The 19835-nt window shown below is 42.9% G+C and overlaps 1 protein-coding gene across 1 annotated transcript in view; it reads right to left on the bottom strand.

The window, feature by feature from the left end:
• The window catches only part of b4galnt4a (beta-1,4-N-acetyl-galactosaminyl transferase 4a), a 445473-nt gene extending 426249 nt beyond the window's left edge, over positions 1–19224 (bottom strand). The window contains exon 1 of the mRNA XM_024380395.2: positions 16959–19224. Within this exon, the coding sequence (XP_024236163.2) occupies positions 16959–17100 (142 nt within the window). The 5' untranslated portion in view covers positions 17101–19224. The remainder of the gene's footprint in view (positions 1–16958) is intronic.
• Positions 19225–19835: the final 611 nt, after the last annotated feature.

The raw sequence follows: 19835 nt of genomic DNA, 5'->3' as shown, positions 1-19835 counted from the left end.
CAGACTTGAAGTCGATACAACAACTATGATAACTGAGGTTCATAGGTTCCGAACTAATATTCAAACGTTTTACGGTCCATACACAGATGGACTACATACTGTAGCTAGCTACACATCCATAGGCATACAGTTATATTTATCCTCCACTACACAATAAGCAAATAAATAGTTAGCTAGTTATGCTACTTCAGCAGCATTGCATGACAAATATAAGCAAGGCAAGCTAACACAATTGTACATTCAATTTGCAGCAAATGCATCAGCCAGCTAGATTCCTTACAACCACTGTTACATAAGACGACAGCCTGGTTTGTTGGTTTTCTCAGGAAACCCTAAACATTAAACAACACAAATTACAATTTCATACTCATGTCATAACACAAGCTAGCTAGCTGGCTAATATTAGCTTGTCAGCTAACTTGCTAAATACCGATTTTCGTAAATTAACTTTAGACAAAAAATAGGCACAATCGTTTGTCTCTACATTAACTAACATATTCCTCTCAATTGTACAATATTTGCTTGACTCGTTATGACGTTATAATTACTTACATTTGCTTCCACCATAATGTTTTGACAGCTATCTTTGCTGAAGAAAGTCACCAGCGACGGATGGCTCACTTCAAATTTGTCATTGGAACCACTCGATATGATTGGTCATATAAAAACCTTTCTAGCCATATGTATGTAACTCCCTCTTGCGGGGGTCTGGAGTAATGAAGCCATGATGCTGGATACCTCTAACTCCAGCGGTGTAAGCTCGCAACTTTTAAAGAAGGAACCACTGTACACAACACCCTTCCCGCCGCTCATCATGATCCATCCGGCCGTTACCAAGAACCACTATACCAGATTTTTGACAGGGTCATTAGCATTATGGCCATCAGACATTTTTTGTTGTTGCCCAAACCTAGCTCAAATTATAGACCTCGGATTAAAACAAGACTACAGTGTCCATAAGGTGACCATTAGACTTTGATCCATTCGGACTGAATAAGTTTGTGGGTGCAACAGTTTTGATTAAGTTCACAATTTACCGCTCTCACGTGCAAATTTCTGCCAAATTAAAGCCAATGATGTACCTACAATTTTCTTATATTATAGACAGTTAGATACACCAAACTTTGGGAAAACTTCCACGCTGCTAATTCATAATATGATAGCCATATGGCCAGTGGTAAGGGAACATATTGAGAAGGCCCAAGCTCAGGTCTGCAATCAGGGAACCCAGCACCGAGAATTCAAGGTGGGAGACAAGGTGTGGGTCTTAATCCCCACGGCCGAAAGTAAGTTCCTGGCAACATGGCACATGGTACGAGGTGATAGCGAAGCTGGGATCCGTCAAATACCGCGTACGGCAGCCCCAGCAGATTTACCACTTGAACCTATTGAAGATGTGGCACGAGAGGACAGTTTTGGCCGTGTTATGGTCAGGACCCAGGACGCCAATGGTACCAGTGTTGGTCGCGAGCAATGAGGACCTCGACCCGGGCCCAGCTTGTCGATCAGAATATGGCGGTGTTCTCCAGGGAAACGGTACAAAAGAGGCCATATCAGATCCCGAGGAAAGTCATGAAGCAGGAAGTGGAGGATATGCTGAGGATGGGGGTCATCGAAGAGTCCCACAGCGCATAATACAGCCCCATTGTGTTGGTGCCCAAACCTACCCCATGCTGAGGGTGGACGAGCTCATCGACCAATTGGGATAGGCCCGGTACATCAGCACAGTTGACCTGACTAAAGGATATTCGTAGGTACCTTTGGCAGCCTCCTCCAGGGAGAAGAGTACGTTTTCAACACCGAATGGCTTATGGAGCCCCTCCCACATTCCAGCGCCTGATGGACCGAGTCCTCTGACCCCACCAACAGTACCTAGCGAGTTAATTGGATGATATCATTATTCAAAGCCAAGGTTGGGAAGAGCATCTGACACGCCTCCAGGCGGTGCTGGACACGCTCAGGCAAGCTGGGTTGACAGCAAACCCCAAAAATGCAAGCTAGGGTTCGAGGAGATGGAGTACCTGAGGTTTTGAGGAAGGTCCACACGGTACGCAACTGACCCGTGCCACGCACCAAGACACAGGTTAAGTCCTTGCTGGGACTGGCAGGATACAACAGCCTGCTTATTCCCCTGACCTATCTAACTAGGGCCCGCCTCCCGAAAACAGTGAAATGGACGGGTGAGACTGAAGCGGCGTTCAGGTGCCTGAAGGAAGTGCTGTTCTCCCATCCGATTCTCGTAACGCCCGATTTCCAGGTACCGATGTTGGTCCAGACCGACGCATGCGACACGGGACTGTCCCAGGTACAGGCCGCCCTGTCCCAGGTACACAATGGGGAGGAGCACCCCATCATGTACATAAGCTGAACGCTGATACCCAGAGTAAAAAAGTACTCTACTGTTGAGAAAAGAGTGCCTAGAGGTGAAGTGGGCATTTCTGACAAAAAAACGCATTTTGATTTTTTTTTCAAGTTTATGTTCAAACAGCTCTCCTGTGAAGTAGTGACCCGTGACATATGCCTAGTTTCCTGAAACGGGTCGAAATTGAGGTCACCTGATAAAATAATAGTTCCTGTCTGGATTTGATCTAATATAGCTTGAATCTAAAAACACCAGATTTGCCCCTGGTGAGATATACAATGAAATCAATGTGTATTTTTCACCATGTAAGGTACAATTCAATATTAGAAAACGGCCTTCTTGGTCCATGTGCTGGGATATAAGGAAAAAGGGTGTACCTTTTATTTATCAGGGTGCCTACAGTTTCTATAGTAAAGAAAGCATAGGCCTCTCCAACCCAGTTAAATGTAAAATGTCTCAGTTTTTGTGTAATTCTTGGAAGAAAACCACATCTGCTGACAATAAGTGTTTGAGCACCTTATACTTTTTTCTCCATCATGGAGCCTGTGCACATTCTAGGTTAACCATCGTTGACGAACCAAGTAAAAATATTTTATCAGACATATGAGGGTGGTGGGCATTCAATGGGAGGATCGTAGTATAAATACATAGTTGTTGTATGGACTCATACATTGAACATACATTTGAAAAAAGACTGTCACGATCGTTATAATGAGTGGACCAAGATGCAGCATGGTATGGTTCCATCCTCTTTATTAGGTAGTGAAACTCAAAGAACAAAAACAATAAAGCGAACAAACAAACCGTGAAACTCAGAGTAGTGCTCGCAGGCAACTATGCCTAGACAAGATCCCACAAAGCACAATGGGGAAATGGCTACCTAAATATGATCCCCAATCAGAGACAACGATAAACAGCTGCCTCTGATTGGGAACCATACCAGGCCAACATAGATATATAATTCACCTAGATAAACCACCGTAGTCACTGTCAGGCACCAACCAACATAGAGAATAAACAGCTCTCTATGGTCAGTACGTGACAAAGACTACCACTTAAGTACTGTGGTTGATTTGTATTACCTAACAAAGTGGCTGGTGAGGGTCTACCTGGGGTCAGTGGGTCCTCAAAGAGAATGAAATGTGATGATTATAAATATCATTAAAATTCCTCACCTTTTCTGTCCGTGATGGGTTCATATTGTCAAAGTAGCCATAGGCTACAACAAATTACAGTGCGCATATCTCATTTTGTTGGACACAGTAGCCTAGTAAATAGATAGGCTAGGTATTTCAAGTTTTGCTGTACGTGATCCCATAGGTGGCACAGTTTATAACATCACCTACAGTCGAATTTAACAGGTGAACATGCAGACAGTTGATATTTTACTACTTTATGTAGCCTACTTTCCTTTTTTTCAGTATCCTACAGTAGATATAGTGTTCGGCATTCGTTATCCATTTTTTACTTGAAAAAGTCATTGCAAAAGATTAAAACATTCTGCCCACACCTCTATAGAAATACTATAAAATTTGCCATTCTGCTTTCTTTTAGAAACTGACATGGCCCAGTTCCAACATTTCTAAATTATACAGCAAATGAGGGCGTTTTTGATACCATAACAGGTGAATGGAGGGCATTTTCCAGGCAGTGTTGTAGCACCTGTTCATGTATGGTTGGAATCTCCCTGCATTTCTAAATGATCTGCAATCTTTTAAACTAAACCGACCAACTGGGTTCACTTGTGACTTGCATTTGGCATTGGCTAACACACTTACAAATCACAAACTGCTCCCTTCAGAGAAGTATAATTTAACTTGGCTTGCCTTGAACATCTTTCAGATTTTCAAATGAAAGTACATGAGTTTGTACACTGTACATGAGTTTGAAATGGCTCGTCTATAGTAGCACTGTGGTTTCTGGTAACACATAACAATAGTACCACATGGAAACATTGAAATTGGTTTGGAGAGTGAGATTAGCAGTTCAGAGTCTACAGACAATTGTTGCTAAAGCAGATGCACAATAACAGCAACAGAAATAATGAATAATGCAGCGTGTTAGCGTCTGTGTGTGTTAGCGTGCATGCGTGTAACTGTGTGTTAGTGTGTGTACTAGTGTTTGTGTGTCAACATGTGTTATCATGTGTGTGTGTGTTAGCATGTGTTAGCAAGATAATTTAAGTGTGTATGACCGTGACAACCGCCACGGCTAAATTTAGAGAGGTGACATCGGAGTGCATTGTTGCCATGACAGCAGAGAGGCCTGTGGGTATTGACGAGGCAAGAGAACAACAATGCAGATACAACTCATTAGATATCTGTGTGTGTGTGTGTGTGTGTGTGTGTGTGTGTGTGTGTGTGTGTGTGTGTGTGTGTGTGTGTGTGTGTGTGTGTGTGTGTGTGTGTGTGTGTGTGTGTGTATACACATTATATGGACTAAGCCAGTCATATCTGCTTCAGTTTTCACCTGCACCACCATTGTGTTTCACTGCCAAATACTGTTTTCATGACACTCCAGTATGCTGTAAATGTAATTTTGTTTTTTATTGCAAAATGGTTTTCCACAGTGTGCCCTTTTGAACATGAGCCTGCTTTGTCTCATGACGAAAATGAACATGTTCTCTACTAGTTCTAGAAGCAAAATTCACAATGCTTTTCCTCCAATCAGGAGGTCTGGTTAAGGAATGTTTGGGCATTCTATAACACTACGCCCTCTTCCATATGTCGTCTCCCTGGGCAACCCAGCAGCCAATCTGTCCGGACTTCTGGGACTTCCTGTTACTGCCTTCCTGTCCCCTAGAGGTGTGATGTCAAGCTGGTCGAGTGGTGAGAGTGTGTATAACACAGGAAAAACCACTACACAACTGTGCAAGTGTGTGTGTGTGCGGTGTGCATATTCCCGTCTGTGTACGCACGCATGTGTGTGCGATTGTGGTCAATCAAAAGAGCTCTCTATTCCCCAGACATCTCTCTCCATCCTCCATCCTCCCCCATCCAGCCCCTCAATGGACCTGTTGATGGGGAACAGGGTGTCTGTTGTGCTGCTGGCTGACATGTCCCTCATCTAAAATGCACCGCTGCCTGCCAACCAACACTCTTCCTCATTCAAATTCAGATTAAATAAACTCTGTTCCAAAATCCACCGACTCCACGAACTTCAACCAAACCAAAGTGACTTTGCTCCCTACCAAAAAAAATGGAAATCATGTTTCACCTCATTTGTCCAGTCCGTATCATATGATTTTACTCACAATACAACCACACACACAAGTTGTTCGGAGTTCAGTTGTTCTCGAGCAACCAGAGGCTGATACAAAACCACCATCAATCAGTCTATAACTGCCTAAGCTACCACCACAGTACATGAGTGAGTGCTTTTAAAGCAGGAATCTGTGCACGTGTGTCTGCCTGCCTGCTTACTTACTTGCGAGCGTGTGTGCGTGCACGTGTGCCTGCGTGTGTGCTTGCGTGTGTGCTTGCCTCCCTGTGTGTCTCCCTGCCTGCTTGCCTGCATGCAAACACTCACAGAAAGGACTCAGACCCGGGTTCAAGACCACCGACTCCTCTGGCTGGGCCACTCAAGGACTTTCAGAGACTTGTCCTGAAGCCACTCCTGCATTGTCTTGGCTGTGTGCTTAGGGTCGTTGTCCTGTTGGAAGGTGAAACTTCGCCCCAGTTGGAGGTCCTGAGCACTCTGGTTTTCATCAAGGATCTCTCTGTATTTACAGTAGCTCCGTTCATCTTTCCCTCGATCCTGACTAGATTCCCAGTCCCTGTCCCTGAAAAACATCCCCACAGCATGATGCTGCTACCACCATGTTTCACTGTAGGGATGGAGCAAAATTTCCTCCAGACGTGACGCTTGGCATTCAAACTTTTTGGAACCCTTCCCCAGATGTGTGCCTCGACACAATCCTGTCTCAGACCTCTATGGAGAATTCATTGGTCGTCATGGCTTGACATTTTGCTCTGACATGCACTGTCAACTGTGGGACCTTATATAGACATGTGCCTTTCCACATCATGTCCAGTCAATTGAATTTACCACAGGTCGACTCCAATCAAGTTGTAGAAACATCTCAAGGACGATCAATGGAAACAGGATGTACCTGAGCTCAATTTCGAGTCCCATCGCAAAGGGTATGAAAACTTATGTAAATAAGGTACTTCTGTTTTTATTTTTAATACATTTGTAAACTTTTCTAAAAACCTGTTTTTGCATTGTCATTATGGGGTATTGTGTGTAGATTGATGAGGATTCATATTTATTTAATCCATTTTAGAATAAGGCTTTAACATAATAAAATGTGGGAAAAGTCAAGGGGTCTGAATACTTTTCGAATGCCATAATACGTAGGCGAGTAGTAAACCATACACAGCAGCACACAGGGACTGATCTGTGCAAAACATGCTAGGAGATAACATCAGTGTGTGCAGAATACACTCTCCGTGTGATCATGGTACAGGCTAAATAAGGAACTACTCACATATACTGTAGCTCTGAGAAACGATAAGATCGCATCACAATTAATGGTGAATAGCGGTGACTTATCCATTATACTAGGGTTGTCACAATACTATCGATATTATGGCAAGGAAACAAAACATGAGGCAAACTTGTTGGAAACAAACAACCTTTTGTTGTCACCCGTATGTAGTCAAATTTGTTTTTGTTTTTTTAAGCAAAAACACACACTATTATACATGCAGGTTTCTACAGGACTATACAGTGGAGTCTGCTTCTTGTTTTTCTTTTTGCCATGGGAAAGCATCAGCATTGTAGTATCGGGATACTGGTACCGTGACAACCCTGGCTCATACTACTTGCTGTGTTACCCCACTCTTCCACCAAGGCACCTGCAAGTTCCCAGACATTTCTGGGGGGAACGGCCCTAGCCCACACTCTACGATCCAACAGGTCCCAGATGTGCCCAATGAGATTGAGATCTGGTCTCTTCGCTGGCCATGGCAGAAGACTGACATTTCTGTCTTGCAGGAAATCACACACAGAGAAAGCAATATGGCTGGTGGCATTGTCATGCTGGAGGGTCATGTCAGGATGAGCCTGCAGGAAGGGTACCACATGAGGGAGGAGGATGTCTTCCCTGTAACGCACAGCGTTGAGATTGCCTGCAATGACAACAAGCTCAGTCCGATGATGCTGTGACACACCGCCCCAGACCATGACGGACCCTCCACCTCGATCCCGCTCCAGAGTACAGGCCTCGGTGTAATGCTCATTCCTTCGATGTTAATCGCGAATCCGACCATCACCCCTGGTGACACAAACCGCGACTCGTCAGTGAAGAGCACTTTTTGTCAGTCCTGTCTGGTCCAGCAACGGTGGGTTTGTGCCCATAGGTGACGTTGTTGCCGGTGATGTCTGTTGAGGACCTGCCTTTCAACAGGCCTACAAGCCCTCAGTCCAGCCTCTCTCAGCCTATTGCGGACAGCCTGAGCACTGGAGGGATTGTGCATTCCTGGTGTAACTCGGGCAGTTGTTGATGCCATCCTGTACTTGTCCCGCAGGTGGGATGTTCGGATGTACCGATCCTGTGTAGGTGTTGTTACACGTGGTCTGCCACTGTGAGGACGATCAGCTGTCCATCCTGTCTCCCTGTAGCGCTGCCTTAGGTGTCCCACAGGAAGGACATGGCAATTTATTGTCCTGGCCACATCTGTAGTCCTCATCCCTCCTTGCAGCATGCCTAAGGCATGTTCACACAGATGAGCAGGGACCCTGGGCATCTTTCTTTTGGTGTTTTTCAGAGTCAGTAGAAAGGCCTCTTTAGTGTCCTAAGTTTTCATAACTGCAACCTTAATTGCCTACCATCTGTTATCTATTAGTGTCTTAACGACCGTTCCACAGGTGCATGTTCATTAATTGTGTATGGTTCATTGAACAAGCATGGGAAACAGTGTTTAAACCCTTTAAAATGAAGATCTGTGAAATTATTTAGATTTTTACTAATTATCTTTGAAAGACAGGGTTCTGAAACAGGGACGTTTATTTTTTTCCTGAATATATTTGAAATTGATTTTCAATTGCGGTACATTTCTGTCACGTCCTGACCTTAGTTCCTTTTTTATGTCCCTATTTTAGTTTGGTCAGGGCGTGAGTTGGGGTGGGCATTCTATGTGTTGTTCTACATTTTTGTATTTCTGTGTTTGGCCTGGTATGGTTCCCAATCAGAGGCAGTTGCGGTACGGTTTTGGAAGCATAAGGACCTTGTCTTTCATATCAGTGAGAAATCACAAAAAACAAAAGGTTAAATTGATACATACCTTTTAGAGGGTTAGGGTTCACACACAGCCATATTTCAATGTTACAGCACTTGATTACGTGCTAATTAGCTATCTGCATCCAAACACCTGTGTGTAAACGGAAGACAGATTGTCACTGAAAAATACTGTTGGCTGCAACTGTGTTAAAACCGGTTAAAACAGGTGACAGGAAGTGTGTATTTTGAATTTGTTAAATTACTTTGATGTGATATGAAAGTAAGAGGGATTTATGTTTCTAGAACTTGTAACAACCCCAACTCACGCCCTGCCCTGAGCACCAAACTGAATTGGTTATCTCAAGGCCATCAGACTGTTAAACAGCCACCACTAACATTGAGTGGCTGCTGCCAACACACAGACACTGACACTGACTCAACTCCAGCCACTTTAATAATGGGAATTGATGGGAAATGATGTAAATATATCACTAGCCACTTTAAACAATGCTACCTTATATAATGTTACTTACCCTACATTATTCATCTCATATGCATACGTATATACTGTACTCTATGTCATCGACTGCATCCCTATGTAATACATGTATCACTAGCCACTTTAACTATGCCACTTTGTTTACATACTCATCTCATATGTATATACTGTACTCGATACCATCTACTGTATCTTGCCTATGCTGCTCTGTACCATCACTCATTCATATATCCTTATGTACATATTCTTTATCCCCTTACACTGTGTATAAGACAGTAGTTTTGGAATTGTTAGTTAGATTACTTGTTGGTTATTACTGCATTGTCGGAACTAGAAGCACAAGCATTTCGCTACACTCGCATTAACATCTGCTAACCATGTGTATGTGACAAATAACATTTGATTTGATTTGATTTGATAACTTAAGGCCTAGTAGGGCAGGAGGCTGTAAACATGGCAGACTAGGCAACTGCCTACCAACTAAGGCAGGGGGCTGTGATCTGAGAAGTGCAGGAGACTGCAGACCTGCAAATGAATGTAGGGCCTAGCTGGGTAGGACACTTAGAGGCTGCTAGTGCAGGGGACTGTGGACTGAGGTCCTAGTACTAAGACAGAAGTCCAGGGGCCTAAGCCAGAAGTCTGAGCCTGCAACTAGGGCCAGAGACTAAGGGCCTGGTATATCCAGAAACTTGGAGTCTACCGGGGGAGCAGGAGTCTGTGCCAGAAGTTGGCAGGGGTGGAGACGTGGCTTAAGGTTCCAGGGTAGCAGACAGTCAAACCTCGGGCAGACGAGCATCTGCCTCGACCAATAGGGGATCCTCACAGGGAATAGAGGATGGCAGCCAGAACAACGGCAGCCAGAACAGGCCCTGTGTCAGCAGCTGGCTGTAGCTCCACAACTGAAGCAGAAGCCTCCTTAACTATGGCTAGTCGAGGCTCTGGATGAAGGGGGTGCAGACCTTGGTGTTGTGGACTGTGCACTGCGGAATTGTGATGATCTGCTGGTGAGCTAGGCTGCTCTGGGGGCTTGCCTGGGTGGGCCTGGATGGATGTCGGTCAGGAGAGCAGCTGGGCCACCTCTGGGGGGAGTGGTGCTCCCAATGCTCTGGTAAATACAACGTAGGTTTCAGCCAGGGGGACCTGGAGTGATGTAGTTCTGGTAAGTAGCTGGGTCACCTCAGGACTTAATGGAATTCCCAATGCTCTCATGGAGGTAGCGAAAGCTCAAGCCGGGGGGCCCTTGGGTAGTGTCTTTCAGGGGAGTAGCAATGTAAAAATCCATTACGTACGTACAGTATTTTAGGAAACGTTTTTGTAAAACATCCATCTTACACTGCAGAGCTAACTTTTCTAACCTGTGCCCCCGCACATTGACTCAGTACCGGTACACCCTGTATATAGCCTCGCTGCTGTTATTTTACTGCTGCTCTTTAACTATTTGTTATTTTTATTTTTTACTTAACACTTATCTTTCTTCAAACTGCATTGTTGGTTAAAGGGCTTGTAGTAAGCATTTCATTGTAAGGTCATATTCGGCGCATCTGACAAATAACATTTGATTTCATCAAGGTTTAATATAGTCTACAATTGGTTTCTCTTTTTATATTGTAAATATCCATTTTCAGTGTTGTGATATTTGTGACATCCATAACAGTTGTGAATGTGATGGATCACATGAGCTGTGTTTACACAGGCAGCCCAATTCTGATATTTTTTCCATTAATTTGTGTTTTGACCAATCAGATCAGATCTTTTCACATTAGATCTTTTTCAGAGCTGATCTGATTGGTCAAAAGACCAATTAGTGGAAAACATATCATAACTGTGCTGCCTCTGTAAACGCAACCAACTTAGCTTCAGAAGTATGTAATTTCACCACATTTTGTGTGCTTGTTCTGAGAATTATTCTTTAGACTTTTAGAGAAGCAATTGTCGATATCTTGAAAATCATGTGATATCATAGAAAATATACGCAGAAATGCATTTCTCAAACATGGCAGTAGTGTTGTTTAGATCGAACGATGAAAAGATTTGTTTCTGTGTTTTAGACATCCATAATGGAGGGAGTAACATCCATAACGGTCATTTTTCCTCTCCAAAGTAATAATGAAAATGACAGTCTTTTCAAAATTATCGTTTTTGTTTTGAGCCAAGCCTTTCCCTCGAAATGGCTATCCATGTTTTACCTTAAGACTCACAAACTTACAGAGTTTCACGAATAAGTTCAGTTTCCCAAAAAAGCTGAGGTGTATTTCTGTCTGTAATAAAGCCTTTTTGTGGAGGAAAACTCATTCTGATTGGTTGGTTGGACCTGGCTCTCAAGTGGGTGGGCCTATGTCCTCCCAGGCCCACCTATTGCTGTGCCCCTGTCCAGTCATGTGAAATCCATAGATTAGGGCCTAATTTATTCATTTCAATTGACTGATTTCCTTATATGAACTGTAACTCTGTAAAATCGTTGACATTTTTGCATTTTGTTGCATGTTGCGTTTATATTTTTGGTCAGCATAGTTTGTGATTTTGTGCGCTAATGTCACATCCATAATGCTGGAATTGCCCTATTCTATCCTTAAATAAAGGTTAAATACAAAATGAAAAAAATGTAATCCCAATTCCATATTTAATGTAGGATAATGAGAAGAAACCTGACCACCCTGGATAATAACGTTAGAAATGTATCATTTTCAACTTCATTTTCAATTTGAAGTTGACTTGGTAACAGTTGTTTGGCATAGCTGGGTAGGGGGCACTGTATGAGTAAATTTGATTTGTTTAGCCAAAATGAAACTAAGGCACAAGCAGAAATGGGGGTTTACCTCAACGTGTACTTTCCTAGACAGCTAGAATTATCCCAGGTTAATAATGGACTTAAGACAAGCACAGAGAGAAAAAAATGACCAACAAACTCAAAAAGCACAACCCATAATTTTCATCCAAGAATATTAAAACCCTTTTTAGAGTCCTTGTTTTGCATATTCGTGATTATTACACTAATAAAGCCTCGGACTATGAAATACATTTTGTCCATTTGGCTAGGTGAAGTGGACTGCTGACCTGTTGAATGACTTTCAGTGTGTGTGCAAGAGACATCTGTGTGTGTGTGTGTGTGTGTGTGTGTGTGTGTGTGTGTGTGTGTGTGTGTGTGTGTGTGTGTGTGTGTGTGTGTGTGTGTGTGTGTGTGTGTGTGTGTGTGTGTGTGTGTGTGTGTGTGTGTGTGTGTGTGTTTCAGACACACTAATGTACGGTGCTTTCAGAAAGTATTCACATCTCTTGACTTTTTCCACATTTTGTTGTGTTACAAGATAGGACTAATATTTAATTGTCATTTTTTTGTCAACATGCTATACAAAATACTCTGTCATGTCAAATTGGTCCATACATGTTAGAATCACCTTTGGCAATGATTACACCTGTGAGTCTTTCTGGGTAAGTCTCTAAGAGCTTGGCACACCTGGATTGTACAATATTTGCATATTATTCTTAGAAAATTCTTCAAGTTGGTTATTGATCATTGCTAGAGAGCTATTTTCAAGTCTTGCCATAGATTTTCAAGTCGATTTAAGTCACATTTTTAACTAGGCCACTCAGGAACATTCAATGTCATCTTGGTAAGCAATTCCAGTGTATATTTGGCCCTATGTTTTATGTTATTGTCCTGCTGAAAGGTGAATTTGTTTCCCAGTGTCTGTAGGAAAGCAGACTGAACCAGGTTTTCCTCCAGGATGTTGCCTGTGCTTAACTCTATTCCCTAGTCCTTGACAATGACACACATACCCATAACATGGCGCACCCACCACCATGCTTGAAAACATGAAGAGTTGTACTCTCTTTTGTACTCACTTTTGTATTCAAGACATTCATTTCTTTGGCAATTTTTTTTGCAGTTTTGCTTTAGTTCCTTATTGCAAAGAGGATGCATGTTTTGGAATATTTTGTTTTGTACAGGCTTCTTTCTTTTCACTCTATCATTTATGTTATTATTGTGGAGTAACTACAATGTTGTTGATCCAGTCTCAACAGGGCCTAAAACTAACTTTGTCTACCAGCCACTGTGGCATGTAGATACATTTTTTTAAATCTACCAGACACTCATATTTTTTTTACCTGGCAAAATATTTTTTGCTGCATTAACTACACAAAAAACACAAAAATGCATGTTAAGTAATGTTTCTAATACAAGGAATGTATTATTTATGTATTTTTAGACCTGAGTCATTAAATTCAAATATCACAGATGAGACAAATGTTCAGCTGCCTCTTTAAGGTTACCTTGGTAACGTGGCCATTCCAGTCTTCACAGGTGCCTGAGAATCTCACTAGTAGAGGGCAACACGACATCTCTTCTCTTCAATAGCAGTGGAAACTAATTCAAACATTTAAAAACAACCTAACTTTTGAACAAAACAATGTAAATATCCAAGAAACATGAGGATAATATCTCACTTCAGTAGTTAGACCAACTTTTATGCCTGTGCACATTGCTTCCGAAAACAAATCTTTCAACATTTCATTCACAGTGAACAAAGTCCCCCAGCAGGCAGTGTTGCTGCGCGAGGTGGGATAGCTATAACAGTAGCAGTCCTATTTCTTTGTGCATCACCAGATATGAAGCAAAACGGTAGAAATCATTTGAAAACATCTACTGCAGCATTTATCTTGCTATAAATCACTACTCACACATGGCTCACACTTGACTTTTGACTATTTGTAAGAAATGCTTGCATTGTAGAGCCCTGTGTGTGACCACCCGCCAATGTGGCTGGTGAGTTAGACATTCTTACCCGCCATTGCCAAAATCTACCCACATTTGGTGGGTGGCAGGTGTTCATTTTAGGCCCTGATCCTCAGTTTTCTCCTATCACAGCCATTAAACTCTGTAGCTGTTTTAAAGTCACCATTGGTGAAATCCCTGAGCGTTTTTTTCCCCTCTCTGGCAACTGAGTTAGGAAGGACGCCTATATCCTTGTAGTGACTGGCTGTATTGATAACTACAACATGATCAAAAGGATATTCAGTGTCTGCTTTTTTTTTACCCATCTACCAATAGGTGCCTTTCGTTGCGAGGCATTGGAAAACTTCCCTGGTCTTTGTGGTTGTATCTGTGTTTAAAATTCACTGCTTCACTGAGGGAACTTAAAGATAATTGTACGTGTGTTGTACAGAGATTAAGTTGTAATTCAAAAATCATGTTAAACACTATTATTTCTCACAGAGTGAGTCCATTCAACTTATTATGTGACTTGTTAAGCACATTTTTTTGTCCTGACTTGAGCTTGCCAAAACAAAGGGGTTGAATACTTAGACTGAAGACATTTCACATTATAATTTGTTTTGTTTCTAAAAACATAATTCCACTTTGACATTATCAGGTATTGTGTGCAACCCAGTGACACAAAATCTAAATTCAGGCTGTAACACAACAACATTTGAAAACAGTCAAGTGTTGTGAATATGGCACTGAAAGTATAGCAAGAATGCAAAACCTGCCAATCTGTTTGAACAATTTAAGCCCCTCCAACCCCTGTCATTTAACTAAAGCCCACTCACCTTCAGTAAGGCAGCAACAAGCTGGGGCAACACCCACCAGCCTTTCAAACACACGCGACATACACACACACACACGCAGCCCTGTCATCATCAGTAGGCTCTAGCGCAGGGAAAAACCCTCACTCAGCCAGAGAACATCAGAAGGAAAGGGTCTCCACTGCACTTAGCCTATACCAATACGGGGGTTACACACATGTCAAGGATTCAATAATTACAAGGTGTCACTTTACATCATTCACAAGGAACATGTCAAGCCACCAAAAGCAATGTACACAGCTGTGACAAGCCTTTTAAGAACCCAGCGGTTTCCACTGGGTACAGATGTGAGTTCAACATGTCGTTTTGATTTACATTAGATCAAGTTGCCAACTAACGTGAACTCAACTTGAAATCAACAACAATTTGAACCCTGTCATTGGATTTAGATGTATAGTTGGGTGACTGAAAAAGAGTGGGTGGTGTTTTTCCCACATTTTCCCATGTGATTGGCATGTCATGACCTCTGTAGCTGCTTCCATGATCCGCCTGTTCATTATTAATGAGACTACAGCCTCTTATTTCGACCTGGCTGCAGCACATTGCACTTTGGCTTGGCCTCGCTACGCAGCCATGTTGCGTCCCAAATGGCACTATATTCCCCTATTTAGTGCACTACTTTTGACCAGGGCCCATAGGTGAGGTTGGAGAGAGAGGAAAGGTACACAGTAAATCAAGGATAGTTAAAATCACAGTGTTAGGGTTGAATTGACTCTACTGGGAGTTATCTTAACCCTCAAGAGAGTGATACGCTCCCTGGAGTTAGTGTTGATAACTGGAGTTGATTGGGACGGAGTATTTTTCACTCCATCAAGAATACTTTGTATTCAGTGAGGCTGGGAGGGGCCTCATTGTAAAAACTGTATATCCCAGCATGCTGCAGGTTGAATGTTTTTATTGTTGGTTTCAATATCTGGGTTTTCGCATGTCCATTGATGCTACACAAAGATAAGAAAGTAATCCAATCTGTAAGTGGTTGGATTTATAGCAACCATTAGTGAGATAGTTGTTCCAGTTTACATGGTGTAGGTCGGTGGTGGTTCTAGCTTGTATGGCTCCCTGGGCTCCCTTGGCATTTCGTAGTGTGACTGATTTTACTAATTGCATTAGTACTGTACAAAGTTAGAGGTGCGCTATTTGATAGGCTGCCCCACTACCCCTACCTCGGGCTTCCAGTGGAGACCTGAGGTCAACCTACCCCGCGCCCCCCTTCCCATCTCGTACTTCTGAGTGGGAGACCTTCCCAGGCAGTAGCCTGCCTCGCTCAAAGACTAGAATCAGGGCGCCCACTCCGACGAGGTTAATTGACCCACAGTCCCACACAGTGACATAATATCATTGACGTGACGTGCAAATGAGCGATAGAAAACCGATCGTGCAAATGTCACCGTTCTGATTGTTTTTTGTGTGGGTGTCCCGTGCCAGCCCCGGCAAGATGCCACCCTGGGCATCTGCCCATGTCGCCTATACCTAAACCCGCCACTGGTGTAGGTGGTCTCCATGCACTGTATTTCTTCCCTACTCTGACAGGCGATCTAATTGCACGTTGTGGGTTGTATAAAAGTGCTGCGTGTTTTCCTGCAAGTTGGATCTAATAGACATTGGATATCACATTGCAAACCACCACAATGTAAAACATTAAGAAATATTAAAATAAGACTTTACACCCTATTAACTCAAAGGAAGTAAATTGAAAGAGAAGTGAACTCTGCTGGAGTTGATTGTTAATTCAGAACAACACAGAAAAGTGTAAAATGGCAAGGAAGTTGATTAAAAGCAACACTGAAAATAATAAAATGGCAGGTCAGTGTGTTAAATTAAGCAACTCTGTCAGTTTGACATTTACTCTATTTAGGCCTAGTGTAGTTTTAACTCCCAAAATATCCATGCCGTGACCAGAGTAGTGTTAACACAAAATGGGGGTGGGACCATATAAACCCCAAAATAATGTTACATTTGATCGTATACGAGTTGAATTAACTCTTGCGATTTGACTGTGTATTGGTCATTATTGAGGAGATGTTGTTTTCGCGACTATTTCTACTCCTGCAAAATGATACTACTTCAGCACTAAGTGACAAACAACCAAGCTACCAGGATATTAGGGAAAAACAACCACAGAAGTCACAACACCAGCAGCACCGCATATTGTTTATAAATCAAAAATACATATTTCCAATTCACATTGGACAAAGTTCATAAAAACCAAACCCTATGAAACATGACTTCACTTACCACTTCACTCAAAAACACAACTTCACACATGAAAGGCAGTTTAAAATGCATCATACCTTTGCCGTAGTTGAAGTGGAGTTTGATAGCTTTGCCCTGATTGATGTGTAGGTAGGTGAACCACACGGCAAAGGTGAGCAGCACAAGCAGCAGAAGGAGTTTGAACTGCTTCCGAATTTTCTTCACGGGGAAGCGCAGCATCCTCGCTCAAACATCATCCGTTTACCGGCTGCAGAATGGGGAGAATGCCTGATGCTCGTTAACCGAACTAACCGTCCGCGGTTCTGGAGGAGTAGGTTACTGAAGTAATCGTGTCTAACCGGTACTCCTTGGATGAGATCGAGGTGTAGTCCCCTAGTCCATCCGTGGTGTATCCATTGTCCGACACTAAAGCCAACAGTGAATTTAGTTGAGTTCTAAAAGAAAAAAACGCATTCTCTGATGCTCCAAATTTGACCGTAAAATAGCGCTCCAGACTCGCTTCATGTCATTGCTATAGACTAACTTTATCAATTGTAAATGAGCTATTATTTGCGTTCTTACTCTGCAAGAGAACCGTTGTCCACGGAGACAAACTCCTAGAAAAAACGAAGAAAGGGTCCCCAAGTCGCATTCCAGGCGCTCTGCGGTGGCAGTTTGGGCAGGGAAAAGGCGGCAGATAAGAAGCCGCGGTTCGGTCAGTGTTCGACCAAGGGAACAAAATAGCAGTCCAGCGATAATCTAGCCAAATCTCCTACTCGCTCTAGCCTCGTTGACACCCCGACGCTGATTATTTCAACGATTTCTCACACGAGGATCATGCCCCAGATTAAGGCGAATTCGAGGGCACAGCTGAGCGGCTTCCACAGAAAAAATCAGAAAACGTACAATTGTAAAATAGACGTGTTTCTATTCTAAAGGCTGCCAATTCGCGGCTAAATAAGTATCCTACTACTTTCGCTCCCACGACAGCGTGCAGTGAGTTTCCATGACATAGTAAACACTAAACAGAGCGAGTCACAGTTCTAGATTGTACATGCGCATTTCCAAATAGACTAGAGGGTTTGATCTATCCAAATCAACACCCGCGCGTCGTACGTAGCATTATAGGGTTGCTCTCGTGTGCTCTCTGTTTATTATGTGGCACTGTAGAAATGGCCTGATCCACCTTACTCCGTAATAACCAACTGTCATATCTAAACTCCACGCGTCCCGTTCCTAATCGTTAAACACCGATGAAACCGTAATCTGGAGAAGTCATTTGGCTAATGATAATGGATCAGTTGGACCGCTTTCCTATATTCCCCAGAGAAGTGATTCGATATCAGCTGGCATCATCCTCATAACCTATTCTGGCTAATTTAAAGACCCAGTTGAGAAATATAAAACGCTATCAACAAAATACCTCCGTTGAGAACAGAACAGCGCGCTGGGTGCCAGGTGAGAGGAGGAGGCCTAGACTAAACATGAAACGTTAAATGTGCCGGTTCGTTTCGAGATCCACGGGATTCCTCTCAGAGGTCCATGTGCACCTTCACGTGCCCCGATCGTCGGTACTGCTGCTCTCAGTCGCTGCATTTGACCGAAATGCTCCCGAACAGGTCCCGACCCTTGTCAGCGTTCCCGGTGCAAGCGAAACGCAAGCTCTCACGAAACAATAACATCCACATTCAGGAGAGATGCAGTATGGATGAACGCTACAATGTTGCTATCTGCGATGCACTGGCTAGCAGTGTTATTCCATTCGTGAGCTCTTCTTCGTTATTACACCGTAATAACATCGTCCTCCTCTGCCCTTACATGGCGCATCATGTCGAAATGAACCCTTGCTCAATGCAAGGTGTCGCAGAATATGGAGATATTTATAATATTATAAATAATAATACATAATATTTAAAAAATGCTATACCCTAGTAAAGCACAGGCAGAGGCTATTCTCCCTTGCCCATGTCATCTATATACTCCTCTTCTAGTCTCCCACAATTTTTAAACGCTTCGGCTGTTGCCTATGATCTGGTTTTTGAGACTACTCCTCTTCGTCCATAAAATTGGGCATCAGAAACGCTGCTGGGCAACCGAACTTGGGAGAGCCCGTGATCGACAGGTCCGGCATCCAACCGGAGCCTGCGCTCGTAGGAGGTGGGATGACGACATTGGCCATTAGACGTCGTCGCCTTTTCCCAATGATGAGAATGGTAAATATTGTAGTGACCCGTTATCTAGCATGGAAAACAGTTATACATAGCTCGACTATCAGCTTATTATTTTAAATGTGGTTTTAAATCGGGTCAGGTCTATTGAATGTAATTCCTACCCCGTGATGTGGCGTCCAAAGTAAGTAACGTGTCCTGTCCAAATGTCATAATACACCGTCCAAGGCAAGGCAAGGCAAGGCAGTCCACGCTCACAGGTGATGCTGCTTTGGAGATAGACACTCCAAGATGCGCCCTTGAGTGCCGCCTTTTGGTCAGAACAAAAATACCCACTTGAAATGTAACAGGAAACTGAGCATACAGACTTTGAAACCCGTTTCAAATAGTGTAAAGAATTTCGTCAATACTATCATTACAACTGATTGTGTGGTAGGGTTTGAAGGCCTAATGTGTTTGCGCTGTTTTCAGAACTATGTACACTGGGCAGTTAATTTGCCCCGAGGTGTTCTATAATTCTACAGTAGATCCTAAACAGAAAATGATCACATTGCTACATAGGGGTGAAGCATAACAAATCTATCAAATCAAATAGCAGATGTTGTCTCGAGTGTAGCAAAATGATTATGCTTCTAGATCTTACAGTGCAGGAGTATCTAACCGGTAATATCTAACAATTCCACAACAAAAACCTAATATTTAACAAATTCCACAACAAAACCTAATACACACAATCTGGTAAAGGAATGGGATGAGAATATATATACACAAGTATAAAATATATGGATGGGATGAGCAGTGACAGAG

The sequence above is a fragment of the Oncorhynchus tshawytscha genome, linkage group LG19, assembly GCF_018296145.1.
Source record: "Oncorhynchus tshawytscha isolate Ot180627B linkage group LG19, Otsh_v2.0, whole genome shotgun sequence".
NCBI classification, from domain to species: domain Eukaryota; kingdom Metazoa; phylum Chordata; class Actinopteri; order Salmoniformes; family Salmonidae; genus Oncorhynchus; species Oncorhynchus tshawytscha.
This window is presented reverse-complemented; position numbering and strand designations above follow the sequence as displayed.